The sequence below is a fragment of the Pteronotus mesoamericanus genome, unplaced genomic scaffold, assembly GCF_021234165.1.
Source record: "Pteronotus mesoamericanus isolate MK-2021 breed Mesoamerican mustached bat unplaced genomic scaffold, CSHL_Meso_final contig_50, whole genome shotgun sequence".
NCBI lineage: Eukaryota > Metazoa > Chordata > Mammalia > Chiroptera > Mormoopidae > Pteronotus > Pteronotus mesoamericanus.
In genome coordinates this window covers 15,464,183-15,482,208 of record NW_026555186.1, presented here as the reverse complement: position 1 = coordinate 15,482,208, position 18,026 = coordinate 15,464,183, and the positions used below count along the sequence as shown (strand labels likewise).

At 48.4% G+C, this 18,026-nt stretch overlaps 2 protein-coding genes across 3 annotated transcripts; one reads left to right on the top strand and one right to left on the bottom strand.

The window, feature by feature from the left end:
* Positions 1-4,788: 4,788 nt before the first annotated feature.
* MRPL36 (mitochondrial ribosomal protein L36) lies at positions 4,789-7,551 on the bottom strand. 2 transcript variants are annotated; one of them, XM_054578218.1, is made up of 2 exons: positions 7,417-7,551; positions 4,789-5,213 (listed from the first exon to the last, which is right to left on the bottom strand). In XM_054578218.1, exon 2 carries the CDS (start codon positions 5,204-5,206, stop codon positions 4,883-4,885), a length of 324 nt encoding a protein of 107 aa, XP_054434193.1. In that variant the 5' UTR covers positions 5,207-5,213; positions 7,417-7,551; the 3' UTR covers positions 4,789-4,882. The 2 variants fall into 2 exon arrangements, with proteins under 2 accessions (XP_054434193.1, XP_054434192.1); XM_054578217.1 differs by lacking the exon at positions 7,417-7,551 and adding an exon at positions 6,133-6,229.
* Positions 7,552-7,603: 52 nt separating this feature from the next.
* Positions 7,604-15,235, top strand: NDUFS6 (NADH:ubiquinone oxidoreductase subunit S6). The gene is made up of 4 exons (XM_054578216.1): positions 7,604-7,781; positions 8,622-8,675; positions 14,119-14,241; positions 15,047-15,235. The coding sequence occupies exons 1-4, from the start codon at positions 7,650-7,652 to the stop codon at positions 15,110-15,112; spliced, it is 375 nt and encodes a 124-aa protein (XP_054434191.1). The 5' UTR covers positions 7,604-7,649; the 3' UTR covers positions 15,113-15,235.
* Positions 15,236-18,026: the final 2,791 nt, after the last annotated feature.

Genomic DNA, 18,026 nt, shown 5'->3' with positions numbered 1-18,026 from the left:
ACTCTTGCGACTACCATGTGTCCTAAATATGCATGGGACCTGGCCCTTCCTTGAGTGATAGCCACCAGCCCTGGAATCTCTGCTCTGACCCCACTCCCACCCTCTGTCAGCATGCTCCCAGCACGCTCCCCCTGCCTGTCTCCTCAGGCATTTTTTTCCCTTTGGGTTCCAGAGGCTGTCTCCTAGCCTCTGTTACCTTTCTTCTTAGAACCTTCCACACGCCCTTCTCAGCAGTTCTCCTCTGCCACTAATGCAGCCAGGTGGGATCCAGTCCTGCTCTGGGTGAAGGAAGGGCTGAGGGTATGGGGTCTCCTTGAATCGTCCCAAACCCTCCATGGGTGGCCATTACTATCCCCAGCGTACACGTGAGCTCACCCCTCTGCGGTCTGAGGAAGTGACCTTTCAGAGAATAGAGGAAGTCAGATGACCCATGGCCGGGAAATGTGTTACATACCTAGGTAGAGAAGAACCACTGAGACTAAGTTCATGCATTGCTAGGGGAGAGAAAAGGAGGGAAAGGGAGATAGGTAGGTAGGTAGGTAGGTATACAGAGAGATAGAGCAATCGATCTAGAGATTGATTGATTCAGGCTTCCTCCAGAGACCCTGGTCCCTGTGCTACGGAGGTGTGCAAATCTGGAACTTCAGAAATATTTTTTAAAAAAAGGCCAGATATTTCCTGGGGCTGAGGCCTGGGAGAAATTAAATAATGTCCAGACACCCTTCTTACCCTCCTATATAGCAGTACCTCCAGATGGCGACAGTGCCGTCAGCATCTGGCAGTGAAAATGGGGCTGATTTATCAGCAGAGCTGAGCCAGAGCTCAACCACGCAAGTCTACTTTAGAGGAGCCAGAGTAATGCCCCTGAACTCAGCCCATAAGCACATTAAATGCTGAGGCAAACAGCAAACTCTGTACTTCAAGATAATATTTACAAGGATCCACATCAAAGTCTGAAGATACTGAGAACTGAGAAGCCACAGGAAACTCTTCCAATACAAAGTATTGGAACATCACACAAAATTACTAGAAGTTCTTGGAGAAGGGATGAAAGTTTATGGAATGAAGGGTGATCCAGCAGCAGCCCTGTGAGGAGGGTGGATGCAAGAACAGTGAGGGCACGTACTTGACTGCACTCACCTGAGCAGGCCACCAGGTCGATAGTCCTGCTCAGCCAGTGCTGGAGATTGTGTAGTCTCACTGTTCTTACATCCACAGCCTTTGACCGTTTGCCCACTGGTCCCTTTGTCTTTTATCACTTGGGAAGCATGGAAGGTTCCAGATGCAGACGAGAGGGTTGTGAGCCACTACAGGTTGGTCATCAGTTTCCTTTCTTTCCTTCCACAAGAGGCGCAGAGTACTATCCAGTCCTGCACATAGTGTTGCTCCTACTTCCTTCACAGCTAGGGGTAGCCTCTGGCAAGAAAGTGAAACCCTGGGTGAACCAGGGAGAGGTATTCAAAAGGATGAGAGGGACAAGGCGCATCTGGTATTTGATTTGTCCTCTAGCCCTTTTTTGTTTGACTGCCTGGAATGTTGGATGTAATAGCTGGGGCTCCAGCCACTATTTTGTGCCATGAGACTGGAAACCAAGCACCAAGAATTGCCAGTGACAGAGAGGACAGAGACTGGGAAACCCAAACACCAAGAGTGCCTGCTAAAGTGCTAGCTTGATGTAAGGCAAAACACTGCATATTTTGTTTTAACCACTGGTATTTTCAGCCCCATCTCATGTAGTGGACACAATATGAGGCATGTCATCAGGTGATCAGACAGGACTATCTTCATGCATGAATCCATATACCTACCATGTGTTCAGCACAGAACATGATACAGCAGAGAAGCTTAATAACTATTGTGGCAAATGGATAAATAAATGAAGAATCACAGAATGTGACTGACTTACTAGAGAAGGCTCTTTTACCCTAGATAAAACAATGTGTTAGGTAATTAAATTGATAGAAGTTTTAAATGAAAACCTATGGCTTCATTTTAGAATAGATGACTACATGTTATTAACACTGAAAGAGCAATTAAAACTTTAGACAGAAATCTTAGGAGAAAGCCTCCTTCAGAGAATAAAGTGCTAGAATTTCTGCCCAGTAATTCATGTTAAGTTTAGTATAATGGCATCACTATGTAAGGAAAAACACGCATCACATTCTGCAGAAAAGACAATGAATCTTTAATGGTGCGACCAGAGGAGGAAATCTGTTTGCACCCCACACGTGGGAGCTGCATGGCTGGACCCCTGAGGCTCATAAGGGCTAGCTTCCTGACAGCTTTGTTCTGAATATCGATGCAGCTAAAGTCAATTTCTCATGCAATGCAAAACAGCTCTCTTTGTTCTGTAAATTTCTCATTTTTTTCCATGCTTTTTAAACAGAAAAATGACAAGTAGGAATGTGGAGAAAAAAATAACTGGTCCCTAATTGGGAATCTCAGCCACTAAGTACAAAATAGAAGAAAATGTTGTATAAACCAAAAAAAAAAAGAAAGAGAATATTAAAAAAAATGGTATAGATGCAGAAGTAAAAAATGATGCTTACAATCTCTTATACCAACTTGTTGAAGAAATCAGGGCAGAGTGACCTGGAGAAAAAAGAGGATGCTCTGTGGTTGCTGGCACAAGACCCCGCCTAGATGTGTCCCAGGTTCAGGATAGTTGTACGAGTGGGGACAGGAATGGAGTCGGAGATTTGTCTGAAGAGTCACAGAATATGACTGAATGGGTATTTTAGGAGCTGATGGTCAATCTTGCTTCTGGGGAGAGAAATTGGGTCAGGGGGTTGGGAGGATTTCCACTGCATTTTGAAGAATGTGAATACGTTATTAGCAATAATTTAAATTAGTTATTTTTAAAAAATATTCTATACCACTTGTAGTGGATTGACTAGCATCGCCCGCCAAATTTATGTCTCAGAACGTGACCTTGTTTGGAAGTAGGGTCTTTGCAGATGTTGTTAAGGATCTTGAGATGAGATCATCCTGGATTAAGTAGGAGAATACATTTCTGTTGCTTTAAGACCAAGTCTGTTAATTTGTTGCAGTAGCCACAGGTAAATAATACACTTTTTTTTTCTTTCCTAAATGATCTTGGTCTCTAGTAAAGAAGTATACGTGAAATACAATTAATAAGATCAGTTAATTTCTTCCTAATTTTCCATCTTAAATTTGTACCCAGCTACTAAATACTTTAGATTTCTCAGGCTATATGGTCTTCGTTGCAACTACTCACACCTGCCTCCTGTGGAGGCACAAACAATACATTAATGAATAAGATGGCTGTTTTCCAATAAAACTTTATTTTAAAAAATGGGTGGCAGACTGGATCTGGCCTATAGAACGTAATTGGCTGCTTCCTGACCTAAACAAATTTTTTTGTTATGCTGGTCCTTTGGGTACTGGGAAAGATGAGTTGTAAGAGGGCTTGGTTGGCACACAAGCTATGACATTAGATCAAACAGAGATTAGTAATCTCAGGAGAAAGCGGCTATTTAGAAACTCATCAATGCCCTGTTAGAACTCTAGGTTGTTAGTAGCAACCACAGGTTCATGTGGACATAGGCCTCATTGTTTCACTACACCTGGGACTGCCTGTCCCTCAATATCTCTATAGATTCACTCATGTGGACATATGTCACCAGCACTGTGTCCCGCAGAGCCAGATGCTGACAAGTAAACCTCTCACCTGTCAAGGAGAAAATAATCAAAAGAAGGTATGTGGTATACATATGCATACACATGTGTACATGTGTGTGCACACATACATGAAATAGCTAGAGACCTAGACAAATCCAGCAGCTGACTTCACAATCCACACTCCAGTGCTGGAGGCGTTTGGGTCTGTTGGACGGGACTTCAACCACCTCTTCAGATCAGAGATGTGGGCTTGGCCTTGCAGGATGAGCCAGTTCTAAATAGGCAGAGAGGATAAGGGACTTCCTGCTTACAAGGAGGCATGATCATTCCAGTCTACATTCACTTGCTGAGTGCCTACTGTATACCAGGCTCTGTGGCAGACTCTAAGGGCAAAAGTGTGAGTGGAGAATAGGTTTTCAAAACACTGCAGGGAGGGGAGAGTAGTATCAGACCCTTTTTTAAACTTGAGGCTTCAACAGAAGCTTCTAGTCCAAGGCCCAACAGAGCAGAGCCAAGGAGGGAGCAGAGCCAAGGAGGGAGCAGAGCCAAGGAGGGAGCAGAGCCAAGACCCCACCCAGGGCACGTGGCCCTCTGCTTCCCCCTTGGTCGCTCTTGGATCAGTCAGCACCCACCCAGGCTGCTGTAACCACCTCTGAGCTCTCCTGCCTTCACACCACAGGAGGGGCCTCTTGCTCACACAGTGGGTGCACATTTATGCACACATCACATACACACACACGAACACATGCACACTCATGTTGCAGGCCAAGGGTGATAAACATATTTGATATCCAAAATACTTTCATATATAAACAATTAAATTGTCCTTGACTTAAGGCCTGCTATCAAGGTCTTACATCCTCATCCTGAAGACAGGAGTGCTGAAAGGAGCTCGAACCCCAGCAAAGCAGCAGCATGGCTGAATGCAGACACAGGGCCATGAGCCACTCCACAGGCCAGCCTGAGATCGAATCTAGTTCTCCCTAAAGGATTTGCATTCTGATATTGGGGGGTAAACCCGTTTTCCCTCGACCCCGTCTTCTGTCCTCCTGCCAGCTTCCCAGCTGGCAGCTCTGGTTGGACTAGATCTGGATAGAGTGAGATGCCTGGAAAGTGGGAGTCAACAAAATCGGCACGTGAACAATCTTAGAAACCAGAATGTTTACAATTTATTTTCCTTTGATAAGTTAACACCAAGGAAATGGTACAATCTTGCATGTTATTTTCACAGCCAAAGGAACTACATCTGTCTCTGCTTGTGCTTTGGGTTCGTTTTGCAGTAGATGAACCACCGCCCACGTCTCTTCACCCGGTAACAGTCCCGGCAACGCTTCTTGATTACGCCCTTGGTCTTGAACCCCAGAGCAGGCTGCAGGCAGGGCAGGGGGCGGCAGGAGAGAAGTGAGGCCACCACTTCACCGGGCTTCGCACCTGCTGGAGCTCCAACACCCAGGGGACCCAGCAGCAGTGTGGAGAGTGGACGGGGTGTCGTCGTGCAACGACTCAGATGTAGGAGGGGGTTCACAGCAGAAGCCACCATTTTCCTTATAAAAACAGTTGCCATGTCGTGGCTGAATCCATGCAAGAAAAAAAAAAAAGGTTGTTACAGCGTCTTCCATGCTTCCTACTTGTACAACTTTGTTTTCCCTACTTCACTGTGGCGTAGGCATAGGAGCAGAGGGGTAAGGGGCGCTACCACTCCCCAGTACAGCACAAACCCTGACAGCTCTGCCGGGACAGGGGCACTGTGGAGCCCTTGGCAGTACCGCTCTTTGCTGGGAGCCCAGGCGTCGCTGACGGGACCTTAGGCGTAGGCCACGGCCCCCCCCCCCCCCCCCAAATAATTAAACCAGCTGGAGGAGTTAGTGACTTGCCCTTCTAGGTCAGGACAAAGCGGCAATGCAGCCCAACCCCACCCAGGGGCTCAGGGCCGGGCCGCTAGGGGCTAAACAAGGCCCCTGTCCATGCCCCACCAGTTTCAGCGAGGCGAGCGCCCACGTGTAGGATGGGTACACATCCTCATACAATCGAGGTAACCGCTTTTCTGTGAACTCCGTCCCCCGCTCAGGTTTAGTAAGGGCACAGCTGGTTTCCGGGGCATGAAGCACCCCGCTCCCGGGCCGGTGCCCTACCGGCGGACTACACGGGAACTCCGGCGGAGCCGCTTCCCAGATGCGGACTGCGCGGGGCTTCCCGGAGGAGGCGCACTAAGTGGCGCCACAGGACTCGGCCCCAACACCGGCGCGTGTCGCTCGGGGTCCGCACACCGCCCTTGAAGTCTGGGCGCCCAAGGAATGGATTCGGCCCCCTCCCTCACCCGCGCCCTCTGACCGCCACCAACAGGGGAAAACTGAGGCCGCGAAGACGGCGTCTCCGGGCCGAGCCCGTCCGCAACCTCGACCCGGCAGGCGGCAGCATAAGAGATCCGAACCCCGGCATCCCGCCGCCTCCCTAGCCCCGAACTGCTCTAGACCCGCAAGGACCTCTGACCTGGGGAGAACGGGCCCTGGCGGTGCCAGCAGCGTTCCTCGCCCCACGCCCGCGCCTGCGCAATGAGGTGGAGACGCCACCGCCCGGAGTCTCCTCCCGAAAGAAAAAGGGCGGCGCGGTTACGTGTTCGGCACCTGCAGCGCGGGGCGCCGAGATCGAGCTCCTGAGCCCTGCGTTGGAAGGAGTCGGGTTTTTTCCTCGCCCGCCTTCCAGTCCCAGGCCTCAACCTAGCAGGATTTCCCCCGCAACCTGTCGCCTAAGACTGGTGGTGGTGATGGTGGGTAGGTGAATACAGAAATGGGAACGAAAATATGTACCTAGAATGAAAAAGTTACAACCAAGCAGACTTGAAAAACCGACAATACTAATGTCAAAATAAAACATGGAAAAACGATATGATTGTATTAAGTGAACATCCTAGGAAAACTGGCGAGTCCAAGGGAAACGAGTGGAAACAGTGGTTCTAAATGGTTGCAATTAAATATCTTTCTTTTCCTCCAATGTTTTATTATGAAACATTTAAAACAAATAAAAAGTTGACTTTTATGGTGAACACCCATGTACCCACCACCCAGGTTACGCGAACGACGACGAACGTGCCTTTCAGGGGGCGTGTCCGCGAATCCATATGTTTACTTTCAGGGCACGCGAAGGCGACCTGCAGACGTGGTGCACCTGTCCAGGGGAGCTTCGGCTCTGCCTCTGAGCACCTGTCCGTAAGTACCCTTCCTTTCCGAGAGTTTTTTTTTTAGGGCATCACGCTTCCCATCACCTTGCCGGGGTCTCCTCCACGTACCCGGAGTGGAGTCCCAGCTGTGGGTGTACTCAGATACTGAGGGGTGGGGGGTGAGCGACTCAACCCCGAACTAAGTCTGTCCCCCTTCCTTCTATTTTCGCCCATCCCGCTGTGTCTGTGCAAAGGAAGTTTAGAGTAAAAACTTCCTCTATGCAAAAGAGCCGAAAAGGGGAGCGCCAGTACGCCAGCCAGGGTCCTGCCCAGGTGCTCTCTGGAGTGGGCCAGTCCGGGACTGATCACTTAGGGGGCGGGCGAGAGTGGGGCGACAACGGTTAGGCTTTACTGGTAGCATCACTGGGGCTGTGCTGCAGAAATCCCCAAGCAGGTTGTCCCCGCGGCAACAAAGAAATGGGCACCGCGCAACGGGAATGCACTTCCAATTTCTTCTCTAGGCAGGGATCCTTCACCAATAAAAACATATAGTGTGTATCCCCCTTGAATATCGATTGCCATCGAATGCAAACAATGCATCTCTACTTTCTACCCACCTCAGTCCTTCCCCTAGTACGAATAACCGCTTTGGTTCTGCGCAAAGTTGCCTGTCTTATCCCTGCTCAGGCCTGACGCGCGGCAGCTCCTGCCGGGGCGCTCGTGCCCGACCAAAACGCGCGTGCGCATCTTCCTAGGGCTCGCTGAGTCCCGGCCTCGCGGGCCCTGCGAGGCTTTGCGCAAGCGTCGGCGCTGGCGCGTCGACGCGCTGGGTCACGGGTCAATCCGCAAGATGGCGGCAACATTGACCTTCTGTCGGCTTCTGGGCCGGAGAGGCGCGGCGGCGCTTAGTCTGCCCCGGGGCGCTAGATGTTTCGGGGTGCACATTTCGCCGGCTGGGGAGAAAGTCACGCACACCGGCCAGGTAACCGGTGCGGTGCGGAGTGGGCGGGGCCCACGTCAGGCTCCCGATTTTTCCCCTGTCTCCGGTGTCCCGGGTCTTCCCGGTGTCCTCCCGTTCTTGGTTCGTGGGCAGGGACCGTGGAGAACCGGCGGCTGAGTACCGTGCTGGTCCCTCGTACGACACAGGCACGGTCGAACTCTACTTTTGTCTCACGCAGTAACCTAGGTGGATTAAAACCGCTGCCGCGGTGCTGGTCTTAGCGGCGTGTTTACAGATTCTGTGGTCTCATCCAATGTCTCCGAACTCTAAAATTAAGTTGTTACCCAGAAGGTAGCTGTGGGGTGGCTTCCTATTGTACTCAGAGCGACCAATTCTGTTGCTCGAATCTTGTAATGGTTGTGTGATATTAAACTGTACGCTTAAATAACATGAGAGTCTGCTGTATTCTAAAACACAAAGACAGTCTTAGGGTGCAGTCGTAAGCCAAAGATGATAAAGTAAGTACGTATATTATTAAAGTGTCACCCAGTAGATTTAGAGGGGACATAAGCCATGGGCCATATGTAAAGAAGCGGGGGGGGGGGGGGGGGGGGGGCGGGCTGCATCTCCTGCCTTACTATGCCTTGTCTGCACTCCCACCCCACCTTGCAGCCTTCCAGTTCAGACTATTGCCCATTTTCATCTTAGGGGTCTGGCTGAGAAATGCCTCTGATTGCACAGCCACACTTGGCCCATCATGTGTTTGATCCAGGATGGCGTAAACATTAAGAAAAACCCTTTTCTGTAATGTTTGCAATTGATACTAAGTCACCTCTTTGAGAATGAGGCTGTAAAAGTCACATATGGTCTTTTTCTTTTCAGGTTTATGATGATAAAGACTACAGGAAAATTCGGTTTGTAGGTCGTCAGAAAGAGGTAAGTGAAAGAGAAATAAGCTCTCATAAAACCTTTAAATAACCAACAAGAAATAAAAATTAGTATGTAAGATTTAAACAACTTTTCCCAATTTGTGAGCACCCTAGGTTTGGAGGTCTGCATTTTTTCCCTAAAAGTTTAATGTGTCTATTTCTGTTTTGGTTTCCGCCCCCACAATATATAACAACATCTCCCCTAAGTGTAATTGTGGTTTACATATGAGTGAGAGTGGTCTTTTGCTTTATTTCTGTGCATTTTACTTCTGAGAACCTCAGGCTAAAGTAAGTCAAACATAGTCAGTTTGAGCCACTCCTCCTCGGTTAGCCTGTTGATTCTTCTTGGTAAGCTTCAGCTGTCCTTAAATTGTGTGTCCCCTTCCCTTTGATCTTGGTTACATTCCCAAAGTCTGGTTTTCTATTTCCATTCCTGCTTTGTGGGTGTCTTGAAGGCAGGAGCAGTGTGGTGGAGACGGAGTTCAGAGCACTGGATGGAGCAGTTCAGAGCAAATCGGTCCTGTGGTGGATCTAGCAGCCTGGCCCCCATTTTCCTATCTCAGCTCTTCTGATGCTTTAGCGAGCACCTGGGTCTGTCACAGACTCCTCTCTGCTAGAAATTCTCCTGTGGCTCTGGTTTCTGATTGCCATAGCAGAGGGCAACCAGGAGCAACTTAAAAACAAAGCTATTGAAGGCAGTAAAGTGCTGGTGGTGTTATAGCTCTCTCTGTTAGCCTTTCTCTCCATCAGCTCTCCTGAACTGGTTGATCCTTAACCCTATCCTGGCTCAGGGTCTCTGGGGCCTTTTCCTGTTTGGATCGTGAGTGTCCAGGGGCACATCCTCAAGTTGTGAAGGTGCACAGCACATCTGTAAACGATGAGTTGGCATTCTGCTCTGGCTGTTGTACAACACAAATTTGGCATTGAGTGGTATTTTGAAATTATTTTCATTTCAAACAGATATTACTGTTTTAGAAAACTTTAGGTATACTGGAAAGTTACACTGAAAGTACAATTTCCCTATGTCCCTCATACTATTCCCCTATCATTAATATCTGGTATTAGTGTGCTACATTTTTTACAAGTGATTGATTTAAACATTGGTTGAGTATTAATACATTAGTATCAAATCAAGTCCATAGTTTTCATTAGGTTTTCTCTTTGCTGTGCATTCTCTGGGTCTTGACAAGTGTATGGTGTCTTGTATCCACCATTACAGTATCATACAGAGTAGTTTTGTTGCCCAGAAAATATTTATCCCTGCTTTTGAGCATTTTCTCCAAACTTAGTTTAAAGATTAATTTGGATGAACACTTCAGTTTTTACTCTTAAAAATTACCTATGTGTGTATACATATGTATGTGTAGCTAAATATAATTATTGATATTTAGTGCTAAAAACACTTGATATTTCAAATAATTGAACTGGGGTTTTTAGTTTAAACTTGTAAATTTCCATTAATTACAGTAGAAAATTGTGATTAATTAAGGTCAAAGTTTTCACCTTGAGTCTTCACCTGGGTTATCATTTCCTTTTTTTTTTTTTTTTTTTTACCAGTTTTAATGTTATTTTGTAGAATTTATATTTCATTTTTAATGGATTTAATCTCAGTTGGCTATAAGGGAGTAAACTCTCCATAGGAACTGTCACTTGCCAAAGCATGAGTTTAAAAAAAACAACAGCTTACTGACAAATGAATAATTTAAGCCTAAATATTTTTAGGTTCAGATGAATTGATCAAGAAGTACATATTAAGAGAGGTTCATATATTTTTTTTCTTATGTTTGTGACCTGGAGGGCTAATTTTTACAGTAGTTGGGCAATTTAGGGTATGTGATACACTGTCTACTTAGGAAAACACTACATTTACTGCTAATGTGACATCTATGGGATACCGTGACATGTTTTCTGTACTGTTCTCATAAGGTCTAATAATGCCTTTTTCCTTCCCGTTTCCCTTCCTGGGGCAGGGCGGCTGCTGCAGCCCTGAATTTTAACAGACTCTGAAGCTGGGCCGCGGTAGTGTGCTGTGACTGGGCAGTGACTCCTTTGTTTTCCTGCAGTTGAGCTGAGTCCCAGAATGTTAATCATGGGAGGTCGGGGTCGCCCTGGAGCTGCAGTTCTGAATGACAGGGGCAGTCCCGTGTCAGTCTCAGGCGTCAGGCATCAGCTGCCCTTCCCACAGGAGACAGCTGGTCTCTTGGACTGCGTGATGGGAGTTTGTTAGTGTGGCCTTTGTGACACATTTGTCACTGAGGTAGACACCGTATTATTTACACCCTGAGGCTTCATTTGTATGGCGCGTGGCTTCGTCTGCCGCGGCAGTGAGTGGGCTATCACTCAGCACGCAGCCCGCTGGAAGGTGTGGTGTAAGGGGAGCAGAAGACCTTGGCGGAGGCACTGTGTTTAAAGGAGCTTGTGAAACAACGAGGCGGTGGCACTGCACGCTTGTATTTGTTTTAATGTCGACACACTTCCCACTAACTTTCTGCTATTTTTCTGAAAATAGAACTTTAAGGAAAAGCTTTTCAAAATCATAATCTGTAACCAACAAAGCTTTTGAAAAATAAACCTTTTCGAAATGTCATCCACATTGTGTGGGGTCAGGGTGTCAGAGTTCAGGTGAGGGTATTTGGTGCCATCTGTGTTGGTGGCAGACGGGGCCTTCTTTGTGTGTGAGTGGTGTGAGGGGCTCTGTCTCTGGATTGTGTGTCCTCTGGACAGTCAGCTGGCTTTGGAAAAAGTCAGCTGAGTTTGATTGTGTTCTTATTTTCAAGTTTTATTAAACTTAGATGCTCCCCTCCCTCTGCCTTATTTGTAAGGATTTATTTACACCTAGCTTTGCTTTCCTTGTCTTCCCTAGAGCAGCAGGCCTCTAGTATAGGTAGGATTCTGGGCACGCACAGCTGGAAGCCACGTGGCCCTGGACGTCCAGGACTGACCTGGTGCAGCAGTTCTCACCGGTAATGATAAACGAGTGCTAAGATTTTTTCCCAAGATAAATCACAGAGTAACCTCAGGCAAAGTTTATTAATCTGATGTTTGGCCTTATACTGTCCATCTTGTCTTTATTAAGCCATCTCTTCCTTAACCTTGTGATGGCTTTTAGGAGACCTGAAAGGGGAGCAATGGGGTTTCCCCTCTTACTCTTTGTCCTCTGTGTTGTCTGTTCCAATTGAATGATCATCTGGCCTCTAGAAGAGGGTGACTTTCAAGATACGGTATTACTGTTGTCATCCGCCCTGGGTTGGCTGAAGATGTGGAAAAGATGCTGGGTTTAAGAGGCACCATCAGGCAAATTGATCCTTGGGAGCCAAGTGTTGAACACAGAGGTCAACTGTGATCACTGTAGGTAGCTCCAGAAAGGAGAAAGCTTGGAGAAGGTGCTGCTGGGTTTTTATTTTTATTTTTTATTTTTTTATTTTTTTATGGGATGTGCAGTGCCTGGAGTGAGGGAGCCTCAGCCCTCGGGCGTGGGGTTGGTGAACACGGCATGAGTAGTGGGGCTCTGAGGTCATTAGGGACTGTGACGCTCCAGGTTCGGTTCTTTCCCTGCACACGCAGACCCTGATGCTTTACTTTTACAGTTTTTCCAGTGTTGTGTGCTTTGCCTTTTGTGGTCACCAAAGACAGTGAAAATTGAGGCAGACACAACGAAGACGTGTCTCCCACCCTGCGTCCCGTTTGCCGCAGTAGGGCATGGTCGGATAAATTATTTGCCTGGCCAGGATGTCTGAATTGCTGTTGTAACTGCCACGGAGGGACTAGTTCGGTGACGCCTTCCTCGCACGTGCCTGGCCACTCCCTTTCAGCAGTTACCACAGGAAGCCTCCCCGTGCAGCCATGCCCGTTTCTGTGGGGTTCACCGGCACTCTGCTCCCCCGGCTGCGTGGCGTTATCGGCTCTGAAACTGACCGTGCACATCTCTATAAGATGTTAACCATGACAGAATCATCTTACCTGAAATTAAGAGGTTCTTTCAATTCAGTGCTCTAGATGGCCTAAAATATCTCAATTGTGTTGTATTTTAAAAAATTTTATATCTTATTTGACTCAGAATCTGAATAAGTCCCATGCATTGCACTTGTGACTAGTTTCTCTGACCGTTGGGTTCCCGTTACTCCACACACAAAGTCTCTTTTGCATTTGCGACATGTGCGTGTATCCCCCTTTCCCACACACATACTACACAGTCCCTTTTTGCAGTTGTGATGTGTCCAAGTTTCTCTAATCATTAGGTTCCTGTCTCTGTCTCTCTGTCTGTCTCTCCGTCTCTGTCTCTGTCTCTCGGCCCCTTTTTCTGCCTTGGACTCACCTGTCACAGGACCCAGTTGTTTCTTCTGGAAAGTTTGTCCACAGCTGGCTCTGACTGACCACAGTCCTTTCATGCTGTTTGGCGTCTCTGGTCCTCTTGAGTGTGCATACTTGGATTGGATGCAATGCTTCTCAGATCAGACCCAGGCCCTTTGTCTTTGCTAACCCTACGGGGCAGGTGACATGGGTGCTTTAGGTCATGAACTCATACAGACTGTAAAGCATGGTGTTCTCTTCTCATTCGTAGCTTGAGGGTTTACATTAAACACACACACACAACCCCCCCCGCCACACACACCCCCACACCCCCCCCTCTGGTTACCCTGAGGAGAGAAGGAGAAATGCTTGATTCTTTCCCATTATTTACCAGTTTTAAAAATAATGAGTTGATTCCCTGTAGTAAGGAAGGAAGGAAATTAAGTAATTTAAAAATATCATTATGGAATCATGGCTTTTAGGGTATTCATTTTCAGTTCTTTGCAGTTATAATCCCATTGTTCCTCAAATGTCCCATATCCAGTTTATTCCAGATTGGCAGTGTCCCCAAGTAGGCTACCCTTTTGACACAACCGTGGCCATCTTTGCTAGCTTCCAGTCTTTCTGTCACAAACACATGTCTCCAATTCCTCTGTAACATCTCCTGCCCCGGACCTGGAACCAGCTGTTTTCAGAGCCCTGGTTGCTTTAGTATGAAATGGTGGCAGAGACCGTGTGGACGCATTGCCACTGGGTTGTCACTTTCCCAGTGGACAGAGCTGTGACACTGGGTGTGTGTTTGTAGAGCAAGGGATGGGAGGGAGGGGAGAGCTGATGATAAATGGGGCAGAATGTGAGCAATCTGAGTCCAGGTAAAGACAAAATGAGAATTGTGTGCACTATTGTAATTCTTGCGACATTTCTGTAAATTTGAAATTATATGCCATGAAAAAGTAAAAGTGTTGTGTATACATGGATGAATTAATTATTTGTATTTTGAAGATCTAGAATTATATTTAAATGAAAATGTACAGATTATAATTCTGCCTGTGTTGACAGGACATGAATGTCTGCGAGGCAGATTTCTACATAAACTTTAATTTCGTGAAATTATCAGGTTCTGTGCTTGTCTATACAAGGTTGTTTTTCTTCTTGTCCAGGTGAATGAGAACTTTGCCATTGATTTAATAGCCGAACAGCCCGTGAGTGAAGTGGAGAGTCGCATCGTAGCGTGTGACGGCGGTGGAGGGGCTCTGGGCCACCCCAGAGTCTACATAAACTTGGTAATGTGACCTGTCCGCCTTTCCGATCTGTCCTGTCCCTGCTCTCAAGGGAGCCGTTGCAGTGTTCCTTTGACCACACACTCTCCCCCTAACCTAGACTATAAAACCGAAACCAAACGGCAGGGGCCGAGTACTGTGCATCTCTTTAGATGTAGTTGTGACGTGCTGTGCAGTATACTACTTAGTGCTACCAGCACTGACTTTCCAGCTTCCTCTCAGACACAGAGGAGTCTGTCTTTTTTGCTGAACCATTGTTTGGAGCCCATGTCTGTTGATACATAGAAACTTGGAACCTAGGGAAGAGGACTTGGGACATTAGAGCTGAGATGGAAGCCACAAGCTAAAGCTTGAGTGTGCATATGGTGTGTAGGAAAGGAAGGGAACTGGCTGGACCCACTGCCGCCCTTTCTGCTGGTGGTGTGAGAGAGCTTGGCCCTCAGCCCTGTGGGGACCCCAACTGTTCGGTCTGTAGAAGTCTGTGCTCAGGATGAGACTCTGGCTCTCCTGCAGGGATCGAGCCAAGGGTAACTGGCAGCCGCCATGCTGACACTTTTTGTCCTCGCAGCGGTCCTTTGCAATGACCCCACATTCCAGGGCAGGACCTGAAGCTGAGGGAGGAGCCAGAGCTGGACCTAGGGTCTTGGGCACCCTTGCGGTTCTTAGCTCAGTGGTGATTTAGGTTTTACAGGTGTTCCAGGTGGACAGTGCATTCAGGTTTTTTATGTACCTTCAGTGTCTAACCTCTAACTGTTAGATTTGAAGTAGAATATGAAACTATGAGATCTTCCCTCTTGAATTTTTTCAGGACAAAGAAACAAAAACTGGGACCTGCGGTTACTGTGGCCTCCAGTTCAGACAGCACCGTCACTAGAGCAGGCCGTGCACCTGGGTCTTGGGAGGCTATGCACGTGAGCATTTCCATGTTAGAGTAAAATGGGGAGGGTTGTCATGCTGTATGTTGGGCGTTCCTACTGCGAATAAAGGGTGTTGTTGTCCAGGATGGCTGTTCACAAGTGTGGTTCTTTCACAGAAAGGACTTTGGAAATTGAATGTCACTTAGAAGTATGGAGTGGAGCAGGGTTCCCTCCTGTCAGGTGCTTCTGGACATGGGCTTTACTCCATGTGACCACACCAGGTGGCTGAGAAAAATGAAAGAAAACTCTGCTGTTCTCCCTTCAGGTAAACGTTCAGCTTCCACTGTTGTGATCACACATGGTGTCCCCAGTCCACCATTCCAGCCTTCAGCCTTAGCTGTCTTCGTAGAAACAGTATGTCCAGATATGGTGTCTAAAGTAACTGACCAGGCAGCAGCTACCGGTGACCATGGTTGGGTTTCCACAGTGAAGTTGAACCCCAGCCTCCCCACGCTGAACATCCCTGCACAGGGCACACGGGGTCCACAAAGGCACCGTCCAGGTGGGGTGAGCCCCGGGCTTCCCTGTGCTGAGCGTCACCAGTACTGAGGCTGTTAGGAAATCAATGTCCCTTACCATCCCCCTTATTCCCACTTCGTGCTTGGACAGCAGGAGTCCTGGGGCCTGGAGAGGGCTCTGGAGCCTTGCGGAGGGAGGAGGGGGCCCCTGAGGTCAGGGAGCCACTCATATCGTGTCATCAGCCACCTTGCCTGACTTTGGTCATTGATCTACCCCCACATCAAAGAGCTGCTCCCCCAGGTCACAGTCCTGTAGCTTCCTGCCCTCCTCCCTGTGGGTGTGTAGACAGACCGTGATGAGAGTCCCAGAGGTCATAGCATGAGCCCAGGGGAGGGTGAGGCCACACTGAGGGTGTGATGTCCCTGCTGGATTACAGGGCCTGTGTTCAGTGCTGTCCTGAACGGCACCCCGATGCCCAGGTGGGATGCCTTAGCCCCTTCTCTGCCTGGCCACTCCAGGTGTCCACTGGTCTGGACACACAGGAAAGGGGCTCTCAGCTGTGACTGTGTGTCTGCACCAGTCACCTGGTTTGATGGCAGAAGGTGTTGCATGCATTTTTTTATCCCAAAGAAATTAGTGATTTATAGCAGCCTTTTACCGGCTCCTGCAGACACCTGGCAGTCCAGGGAGAAATGTGCTGTTTCCTGGGGCTGCTTTCAGAAATTACTGTCATAGAGGCCAGAAGTCTTAAGTCAAGGTTTCCCCTGGGCCTCATGGACTTCACTCCCTCTGAAGACACTAAGGAAGGAGCTCCCAGACCTCTCAGGCTCCTGTGGTTGCTGGCTTCTCTTATAGACACATCACTCCAGTCTCTGCCTCCATCTTCAAATGGCCTGTCCCTGTGTCCCTGTCTTCATATAGCCTTATAAGGACACCGGTCATTGGATTTGGAGCCTACCCTAAGCCAGTATGTTACCTTCCTACACCCACAAAGACTTGATTTTCAAATAAGGTCCCATTCTGGGGTCCCAGCTTGACATGAGTTTGGGGGACACTTTCCCCTAGAAGAGCGTGACAGGGTGCGCTCACTTCTCTTGACTCATTCACCCGCTCACTGCTCGCCTTGGCCACGTCTGACACTAAGACGGAGAGTCACTGCTAGGTCTCGGTGAAGTGTGTGCAGTGGGACAGCTTTCCTCGGTGAGGGAAACATAACTGGGGACCCCTCCCTTTTATGGAAAAAACCTAAATAAACACAAAACCTTGAGTACTTTATACAAGAAAGTAGGAAAGTTACACCTACCAGTTAACCTGATGACATAAAAATGGAAGGAACTAATTCTGAAGCCAAATGGACGCAAGTGGAAACCTATGAGAATGGAAGCATTCGCTGCAGTATTTCGTCAGCTGGGCCGGGGCACCAGAGGCGAGGTGGAGGTCCCGCAGTGCGAGACTGGCCCCACGCTAACGAGAACCGCTCGCTGCAGGCGTGCCGGTGATTGTGTGATCACGCAGCCACGAGGGACCCTTAGTGCCTGTGAGTCCACTGAAGGACTCTGACCTACCGATTGCATAGCAGGCACTTTGTGTCCCTCCCACTGTCTGTCTGCCCCAGAGCCTGCCATGTCATGTTATTTCCTGGTTTACAGGGGAGCCAATGAAGCGGGGGGGGGGGGGGTGGTCAGGTGCGCCCCTGGGGCCTCTGTTAAGGGCACAGCCTTGTCCTGGCCCCTCTGAGACATCGGGGTTGGTCTGAGCACAGACCTATGCCCTCGCCCTCCGCAGCCACAAGGACTAACTTTCCTCTTTTGGGTTCACTGAAAACAAAAGTAAAAATTAGGACCACTTGATTTTCATGAAGAGAAAATGTATTACTTGTATTAAAATAACCAGTTTTGCACAAACAAGTTATGTGTGCTCGGCAGTGGAGCTGTCCCAGCTGTGAGGTGACACCAGGGAGCCTGCCTGCAGCCAGAAGTGGCATTATCAATGGACTCCACAGTGGGAGTCGGGCACCCTCCTCACTTCTGTCCCCTGTGCCTGGTGCCTGTGTCTCCAGCCCCTCCCAGGGAAGGATGGCTTTACTGGGGCTGAACTCGGGGAAGCCAGGGTGGCTATGAATTCCACCACGGTACCAGTGACTCTTACACAGAGATGTGGCCCTAAGTTAAAGGCCTAATTTCCAATCACAAATGCCTCTACAAAACTCAAGTGACAATTGAGATGAAGAGAGTGACTGTGCTGGAAGGACCAGTTGAAGTCTGGGCACAGCCTCATTGCTGGGTTTCCCGCAGGAAGCGGCGGTGCTCAGATGGGGCTGTGTGTCTCCTCACTGTCCAGTGACCGCTGTGATTTCACAAAACATGCACAGAATGCATGAGAGCGTTCCTAACCCAACGGATCCTGCCAAAG